The 10,000-nt window shown below is 48.4% G+C and overlaps 1 protein-coding gene across 2 annotated transcripts in view; it reads right to left on the bottom strand.

Annotated features, from left to right (window-relative positions):
• The window catches only part of LOC143296971 (uncharacterized), a 31,238-nt gene that overhangs the window by 5,874 nt on the left and 15,364 nt on the right, over positions 1-10,000 (bottom strand). The window contains exons 5-8 of one of the 2 annotated variants that reach the window (XM_076609048.1): positions 7,383-8,163; positions 4,953-5,122; positions 3,646-3,798; positions 1,215-1,370 (exon numbers count right to left, since the gene is read on the bottom strand). In XM_076609048.1, the coding sequence (XP_076465163.1) occupies positions 1,215-1,370; positions 3,646-3,798; positions 4,953-5,122; positions 7,383-8,163 (1,260 nt within the window). Of the gene's footprint in view, positions 1-1,214; positions 1,371-3,645; positions 3,799-4,952; positions 5,123-7,382; positions 8,167-10,000 lie in introns of both variants that reach the window. The other variant, XM_076609045.1, reaches the window with a different exon arrangement.

Raw genomic sequence — 10,000 nt, 5'->3', positions numbered from 1 at the left:
GGCGGTGAAGAGACTAAAGAATAGTTATCCCCAAAACGTTTTTAGACAGGAATAATGTATAATGGTGGGACAGACAATAAACACTAACCAGTATAGTTTCTGTTTCTGCGTCTGATGACCAGGGAAATATCGTAACGCAGTAATTAAAAAAAAAAAAAATCAAATAACAAATACTATTGAATATATAAAAGATGAATACAAAATATGCACTTTTTATAAATCCATATGCAGGATTTTTCTTCTCCGAATTATGTTTTGTTGTTTTTTTCGTGGCTGTTTATATTCGATATCTTTTTTCTATGACGAATTTATCGTTCATTTTGCAATGAGCTTTTTCCTCTGAGCAGACGGCTACACTCAGAGATCTGCTTCCTGAACCGATGGTATATCCTGCTCGTGGGTTAATGTTCTTGGCAGCGTGTGCATAAGGGCGTGTGCATTTGTGTGAATGTGTGGGTGCGGACTCTCTTCCTCTGTCACTCACCCACCCACGCACCCCCCCCCCCCCCCCCCACACACACACACACTGCCACCGATTTGCCGCAAGATGGGTGGGAAGAGATCTCTGATGCCATGTGGTGTCCAGCGTCTTGCTCAGTCTACTGTAATTGGGAAAGCCAAGAGAGACTCTGTTCCGTTTCGAAGAAAATTACTCAATTTTAGTTTGGAAAATAATGCCCTTTTCCACCCCACCCCCTCCCTCCACCCCCCAAACACCCACACACGCACACACCCGCGCACACACACACACTCGCACACACACCACAAACACCACACACACACACACACACACACACAGACAGACACACACACTCGCACAAACACCACACACACAAACACATACACCCCCCTCCCCATCCCTACGAAAAAAAACCCACACACGCACACCCTCCCACAAACACCACACACACACACACATACACAATCACCCCCCCCCCCCTAACACCACACACAGACACACACCACACCCCACAAACACCCCCCCCACACACACACAAACACCACACACACACACACAACCCCTCTACCCCTTAACACGCACACAATCCACCTCCCCTCCACACACACACACATATACACACACATACACACAACCCCTCTACTCCTTAACACGCACACAACCCCCCCCCCCCACACACACACACACGCCTCCCGCCCCCCCCCTCACCCCCCCCCCCCCACACACACACACACACCATCCCACGATCTCTGACCTGCTCGCCCCTGACGGAAACGACGTCGGGAGAGATGGAAACGGCGGACCTCCAGGAGGCAGACCCTGCAGGAATGTCCAGGGTGGATACCCGGTCAGTCACCACCACCCCAACTGTCAGGGTGCACGTCCTGTCCGTCGTCTTCATCACCAGTACCTGCACGTGTCGGGTGGACGTCACGTATGTGTGGGGGTTGTAAGGGGATGGGGGGTGTAGGGGTGGGGGAGGGGGGAGGAGTGTATGTGTATGTGGTGATTGTGTGTAAGGGGGTGGGGGGTTGTGTGTGTGGGGGGTGTGGGGGTGTGTTTGTGTGTGGGGGTTGGGTAGGGTGGGGGAAGTATGTGTGCATGTGGTGTTTGTGTGTAAGGGGGGGTGTATGTGTGTGTGTGTGTGGGGGGGGAGGGTTCGTGTGTGTGTAGGGGGGGGGGGTGCGGTGGGGGGTGTAAGGGTGGAGTTTGTGTGTGTGTGTGTGGGGGGGGGGGTCGTTTGTGTGTGTGTAGGGGGGGGGGGTGCGGTGGGGGGTGTAAGGGTGGAGTTTGTGTGTGTGTGTGTGGGGGGGGGTCGTTTGTGTGTGTGTGTGTATGTGTGTGAGTGGAGAGGGGGTGTTTTTGTGTGTGTGGGGGGGGGGGAGGGGAAGTTGGTGGGGGGTGTTTGTGTGTGTGAGAGAGGGGGGGGGGGGTGTTTGTGTGTTTGTGGGGGAGGGGGGTGTTTGTGTGTGTGTAGGGGAGAGGTGTGTGTATATCTGGCGTTTGTGTGTGTGTGTGTGGGGAGGGGTGCGGAGGGGGGGGGAATGTATCAAAATCGTGGAAGAGAAGTCCACATAAAAACACCTAACTGGATAATCAGACTAGATGAAACATATAACACAACATAATTAAAGCTACAGAGCCGTATCATTCACACACAACAACACAACCAGACCAGACACAGCACAGTACAGACCAGCTAACAGACGCAGCACAGTACAGACCAGCTAACAGACACAGCACAGTACAGACCAGCTAAAAGACACAGCACAGTACAGACCAGCTAACAGACACAGCACAGTACAGACCAGCTAACAGACACAGCACAGTACAAGACCAGCTAACAGACACAGCACAGTACAGACCAGCTAACAGACACAGCACAGTACAGACCAGCTAATAGACACAGCACAGTACAGACCAGCTAACAGACACAGCACAGTACAAGACCAGCTAACAGACATAGCACAGTACAGACCAGCTAACAGACACAGCACAGTACAGACCAGCTAACAGACACAGCACAGTATAGACCAGCTAACAGACACAGCACAGTACAAGACCAGCTAACAGACATAGCACAGTACAGACCAGCTAACGGACGCAACACAGTACAGACAACCAACAGACATGGCACAGTACAAGACCAGCTAAAAGACGCAGCACAGTACAGACCAGCTAAAAGACGCAGCACAGTACAGACCAGCTAAAAGACATAGCACAGTACAGACCAGCTAACAGACGCAGCACAGTACAGACCAGCTAACAGACGCAGCACAGTACAGACTAGCTAACAGACGCAGCACAGTACAGACCAGCTAAAAGACATAGCACAGTACAGACCAGCTAACAGATGGAGCACAGTACAAGACCAGCTAACAGAGGCAGCACAGTACAAGACCAGCTAACGGACGCAGCACAGTACAGACCAGCTAACAGACATAGCACAGCACAGACCAGCTAACGGACGCAACACAGTACAGACCAGCTAACAGACGCAGCACAGTACAGACCAGCTAACAGACGCAGCACAGTACAGACCAGCTAACAGACACAGCACAGTACAGACCAGCTGAAAGACATAGCACAGTACAGACCAGCTAACAGACACAGCACAGTACAAACCAGCTAACAGACACAGCACAGTACAGACCAGCTAACAGACGCAGCACAGTACAGACCAGCTAACAGACACAGCACAGTACAAGACCAGCTAAAAGACACAGCACAGTACAGACCAGCTAACAGACGCAGCACAGTACAGACCAGCTAACAGACACAGCACAGTACAGACCAGCTAAAAGACACAGCACAGTACAGACCAGCTAACAGACACAGCACAGTACAGACCAGCTAACAGACACAGCACAGTACAGACCAGCTAACAGACACAGCACAGTACAGACCAGCTAACAGACACAGCACAGTACAAGAACAGCTAACAGACACAGCACAGTACAGACCAGTTAACAGACATAGCACAGTACAAGACCAGCACAGTACAAGACCAGCTAACAGACGCAGCACAGTACAAGACCAGCTAATAGACACAGCACAGTACAGACCAGCTAACAGACGCAGCACAGTACAGACCAGCTAACAGACGCAGCACAGCACAGACCAGCTAACAGATGCAGCACAGTACAAGACCAGCACGGTACAAGACCAGCCCAACAACCACTCACCTCGTACAGAGTGTTACACTTCATGGGATCACCACACAGCATGATGCCCCCTCCCCAGGCCTTTCCCTGGAAAGAGGCCTCCACCATGTTTGAGGAAAACTTGATCATCCCACCGTTATTGTGGTGGAAGGTGAACGTTCCCTTGGTACTCACCTGGTGCAAAACACGGGAAATTGTCACACGTTTAAGAGGAGTGGAGAGCTTTCCTACAGGTGTTTAAGTCCTCACCTGGTGCAAAACACGGGGAAATTTTCACACGTTTTGGAGCGGGGGAAGCTTTGTACAGGTGTTTTAAGTACTCGCTTGGTGCAAAACACGGGGAAATTGTCACACGTTTTGGAGCGGGGGAGCTTTGTACAGGTGTTTTAAGTACTTGCTTGGTGCAAAACACGGGGAAATTGTCACAGGAGCAGAGAGCTTCGTGCATGTGCTAAAGTTATCACCTGGTGCAAAACACGGGAAATTGTCACACGTTTAAGAGGAGCGAAGAGCTTTCGTCCAGGTGTTTAAGTCCTCACCTGCTGCAAAACACAGGGAAATTGTCACATGTTTAGGAGGAGCAGGGAGCTTTGTACAGGTCTTTTAAATCCTCACCTGGTGCAAAACACAGGAAATTGTCACAGGATTGGAGAGCTTCGTGCAAGTGTTAAAGCCCTCACCTGGTGCAAAACACAGGGAAATTGTCACACGTTTAGGAGGAGCAGGGAGCTTTGTACAGGTGTTTAAACTCCTCACCTGGTGCAAAACACGGGAAATTGTCACACACTTAGGAGGACCGAAGAGCTTCATACAGGTTTCAAATAGTGGTTTATTGCCTCTGTTTTCGTAATATTCCGTGGTGATTTTGTATATGATTTCGATATATTTTGAACCAGTGAATGCATTTTGCAAATAGAGGCACACTGTTGATATTGCGTCGTTTATTCATTATATTCGAAACTTAAGTTATGTTGACGGCTTGTATGCGAGTGTGTGTGCGCGTTGTGTGTGTTTGGGCGTGCGTGCATGCGCAGCTTTCACCCGGACAGACAGACTGGTAGGTAGGTAGGCAGGCAGACAGACAGACAGACACACAGACGAATAAACAGACAGACAGACAGACGGACACACACACACACACACAGATCTTCAGGCCTCACACCAAACTTACCGACGTCCAGATAGACAGACAGACGTTAAGACAGACAGACAGACATACACACACAGACACAGACATGCACACACAACACACACACAACACACACCCACACAACACCCACACACACACACCCTGTCCCCCAACCCCCACTCACACACACCAAACTCACCGACGTCCAGCGGGACTTTCTGGGCGGAGTGGACCTGCTGTGGTTGACGAATGTCGGAAGCCGGATCACCCCTCGCTGTGACGGCCTCCCCGTGAAGAGGGAGTCGTTCCGAAGCCGGGCCTCTTCCAGACGGCCAAGGTCCTCCAGCTGACTGATCTTGAACTCACGGCCTTTGAAAAAAAAAAAAGAAGAAAAAAAAAAGAGTAAAAAAATCATTACTAGTTCAACAGTACACATGACTACAATGCAAACAAAGACAAAGGAGCATAATCAAGCTGAAAGCTTCAAACGGTGCTCACAACATGTGGAGTGATGGCCTAGAGGTAACGCGTCCGCCTAGGAAGCGAGAGAATCTGAGCGCGCTGGTTCGAATCACGGCTCAACCGCTGATATTTTCTCCCCCTCCACTGGATCTTGAGTGGTGGTCTGGACGCTAGTCATTCGGATGAGACGATAAACCGAGGTCCCGTATGCAGCATGCACTTAGCGCACGTAAAAGAACCCACGGCAACAAAAGGGTTGTTCCTGGCAAAATTCTGAAGAAAAATCTACTTCGATAGGAAAAACAAATGAAACTGCACGCAGGAAAAAATACAAAAAAAAAATGGGTGGCGCTGTAGTATAGCAACGCACTCTCCCTGGGGAGAGCAGCCCGAATTTCACACAGAGAAATATGTTGTGATAAAATGAAATACAAATACAATACAAATACAAACGTAGGACTTAAATTTTAACGTGACGGTTGATGAACCATATTATCATTTGTATCAAAGATTACACGGCCTGTTTTTATTATTACTATTTTTATCTTGTTAATAATCTTTAATTATTCAACAGTACACATGATTACAATGCAAACAAAGACAAAGGATCATCAACAAGTTGAAAGCTTATACTGTGCTCACAACGTTGCACTTGAATTTTAACATGACGGCTGATGAACCATGATAATGGGCATCAAGTGGAAGGACTACATAACGAACATAGAAGTCCTAGAAAGAGCTCAGCTGCAAAGCATCGAGTCAATGCTCATGCTAAAACAACTTCGCTGGGCAGGACACATCACCCGGATGCCTAACACTCGCATGCCGAAAGCAGTATTCTGTGGGGAGTTGGTCCAAGGCAAACGCAATACAGGCGCACCACAGAAAAGATTCAAGGACCAACTGAAGAAGCAACTATACCAAGCGGACATCAACCCCAAGACATGGGAGCAGTCAGCATCAGATAGAGGTAGCTGGAGATCTTCAACACTCAGGGGAACCCAACACTTTGAGGAAACCAGACGACTGAACAGACAGGAGAAAAGAAGGAGAAGGAAAGACCCACGTCCACAGCCCAGCAACACAGGCCATATCTACACCTGCCCACAATGCCACAGACTCTGCAGATCACGGATTGGACTAATTAGTCATCAAAAGGCGTACCGCCCATCCCTGGCGGGAACTTCCCACTAATCTTCGCAAGCGAAGAACCAGCCATCATCACCATCATGATGAACCATATTATCATTTGTATCAAAGAACCTGTTCCTAAACAGTGAGCAAAGAAATAAAACAAATAAATACACAATATAGCAAAATAATGCTACTATCAATATCGGCATGAAATTTAGTCTATAGTCCCTCACGGCGTATGTGTGGGACAAGTTTATGTGTATGGTTTGGGATATTTTATGTTGGAACTTCGATGTCTCTATGAAATCAAACATATACGCGCGCACACACATACACATACACGCGCACGCAACAAAATAAAACCCCTGTTTAGAGGTAGCCATACATACGTAGAGTGTTCTTAATTTTCTTTTCGAATGCACTTTGCTGTTTATGTATTTGGTGCCCTGTTTTGTAAAGCTAAATGTGAAAGACCAGTCTCTTTATTTTGATGCATTACCACTTTCCGTTTCGTAATGTATGTGTATTTCAATGTATAATGTTCCTCTTGTATTCATGTATTCTGTTACTAACAAAAAAATGATACAACGAAATGTACATGTATATGAAATCAGACAGACATGTAGGTATGTATAACTATAGGTATGTTTTTTGGGGGAAGTGTCTGGGTTTGTTCCAATGTACCTTTTATTTACCTGTGTGCAAGCTGAATCGGTAGCGTAAGCAGCAATGACTTGAAGTTGTGTACATTGTGAATGGAGAGAGTTACCACTCTTTACTATTTGTTACAGTTATGTATGTTTCGTTATTTATTTTTTCCCCTTTGTGTGTGTGTGTGTTTTTTTTTTTTTTTTTTTTTTGTTTGTTTGTTTTGTTTTGTTTTTTTGTTGTTGTTTTTTTTTTTTGGTTTGTTTTTGTTTTTGTTCTCTGCATGCAACTGAGCCTCTCCCCCCCCCCCCCAAAGAAAGAATAAATATATGAATAAAAATTGATAAACAAATAAAAGAAATGAAAAGAACTGAAAAGAACTGACGGCTCATCGCGGGTATCTTGGTGCTGCTGGGGAGCGACGCGGGCCCGGTGAACATACGGTAACCGGATGGGGACGTGGGCAACCCTGAGAACGGGGCGTAGTTGTCCGAGAAGTCATCGGAGTGAGACCGAGGGGTGCCCGAGGGTACGTTCACAGGGGCGGAGGGCGGGGCCTTGGAAGCGGGTGGCATCACGAAGACAGCGTCTGGTTGGTTCTCCGGAGAGAACGGCGAGCTTGCTGCCGAGGGCGTGGCGGAGTCGTCAGACAGGAAGTCGGACGTGGTGGAAACTTCGGCGCTTGAGTCGGAGCTGTTGTCGGAAGCGTCCATGTGTGCAGGTAAGTGGAAATTGGTAGACTGCATCGCTCTCACATCAGGACCTGGAAGCCTCTGGGTTGGCTGCTTGATTCTCACATCAGGACTGGGAGGCCACTGGGTAGGCTGCATCGCTTCCACGCCAGGACTGGAAGGCCGCTGGGTAGGCTGCATCGCTTCCACGCCAGGACTGGAAGGCCGCTGGGTAGGCTGCATCGCTTCCACGCCAGGACTGGGAGGCCGGTTGCTTTCTGTAGCTGCCTTCGCCGGTGGGTCGGACCCATTGTGGGAAAGGTCCTTGTCTGATGGCTGGGTAGACTTCATGACGTCTTCATAAGAAGGTGGGGGCTGCTGCTTGCTTGTGTCAGCGGTCTCAGCTGGCTTTGAACTTTCGGCAGACTGCTGATTGTGTGAGGAGCTAGTGGGAGGGTGGCTGCTGGGACTGGCATGTTTCTTCATGGGCACCTTCTTCTGGCATTAAAAAAACAAAAAAACCATACAACTACATCACCACATAAATGCATCACCACAACATGCACAACACAGCACCACAACGCAACGCAACACACACAATGCGACGAGACACAGCACAGCACAACACAGCACAGCGCAGCACAGCACCACAAGGCTACGCTAACACAACGTGACAAGACACAGCATGACACAGTACAGCACAGCACGGTACAGCACAGCACAGCACAGCAAAGCACCTCAATACAATGTGACAAAACACAGCACCACACCACACCACAACACACACAATACGACGAAACACAGCACAGCACCACAACACAACACACACAATACGACAAAACACAGCACAGCACAGCACCACACCACACCAAAACACACATAATGTGACAAAACACAGCACAGAACAGCACCACACCACAACACACATAATGTGACAAAACACAGCACAGAACAGCACCACACCACAACACACACAATACGACAAAACACAGCACAGCACAGCACCACACCACAACACACAAAATGTGACAAAACACAGCACAGCACAGCACCACACCACAACACACAAAATGTGACAAAACACAGCACAGCACAGCACAGCACCACACCACACCACACCACACCAAAACACACATAATGTGACAAAACACAGCACAGAACAGCACCACACCACAACACACACAATACGACAAAACACAGCACAGCACAGCACAGCACAGCACCACACCACACCAAAACACACATAATGTGACAAAACACAGCACAGAACAGCACCACACCACAACACACACAATACAACAAAACACAGCACAGCACAGCACAGCACCACACCACACCACACCAAAACACACATAATGTGACAAAACACAGCACAGCACAGCACCACACCACACCACACCAAAACACACATAATGTGACAAAACACAGCACAGCACAGCACCACACCACACCACAACACACATGTGACAAAACACAGCACAGCACCACACCACACATAATGTGACAAAACACAGCACAGCACCACACCACACTAAAACACACATAATGTGACAAAACACAGCACAGCACAGCACCACACCACAACACACCACAACACACATGTGACAAAACACAGAACAGCACCACACCACAACACACATAATGTGACAAAGCACAGCACAGCACAGCACAGCACAACACCACACCAAAACACACATAATGTGACAAAACACAGCACAGAACAGCACCACACCACCACACACATAATGTGACAAAACACAGCACAGCACAGCACCACACCACACCACAACACACATAATGTGACAAAACACAGCACAGCACAGCACAGCACCACACCACAACACACATAATGTGACAAAACACAGCACAGCACAGCACCACACCACACCACACCACAACACACATAATGTGACAAAACACAGCACAGCACAGCACCACACCACACCACAACACACATAATGTGACAAAACACAGCACAGCACAGCACCACACCACAACACACATAATGTGACAAAACACAGCACAGCACAGCACAGCACCACACCACAACACACACAATACGACAAAACACAGCACAGCACAGCACCACACCACAACACACATAATGTGACAAAACACAGCACAGCACAGCACCACACCACAACACACATAATGTGACAAAACACAGCACAGCACAGCACAGCACCACACCACAACACACCACACATAATGTGACAAAACACAGCACAGCACAGCACCACACCACAACACACATAATGTGACAAAACACAGCACAGCACAGCACCACACCACAACACAACACACATAATGTGACAAAACACAGCACAGCACA

Source organism: Babylonia areolata, chromosome 22, assembly GCF_041734735.1.
Source record: "Babylonia areolata isolate BAREFJ2019XMU chromosome 22, ASM4173473v1, whole genome shotgun sequence".
NCBI classification, from domain to species: domain Eukaryota; kingdom Metazoa; phylum Mollusca; class Gastropoda; order Neogastropoda; family Buccinidae; genus Babylonia; species Babylonia areolata.
This window is presented reverse-complemented; position numbering and strand designations above follow the sequence as displayed.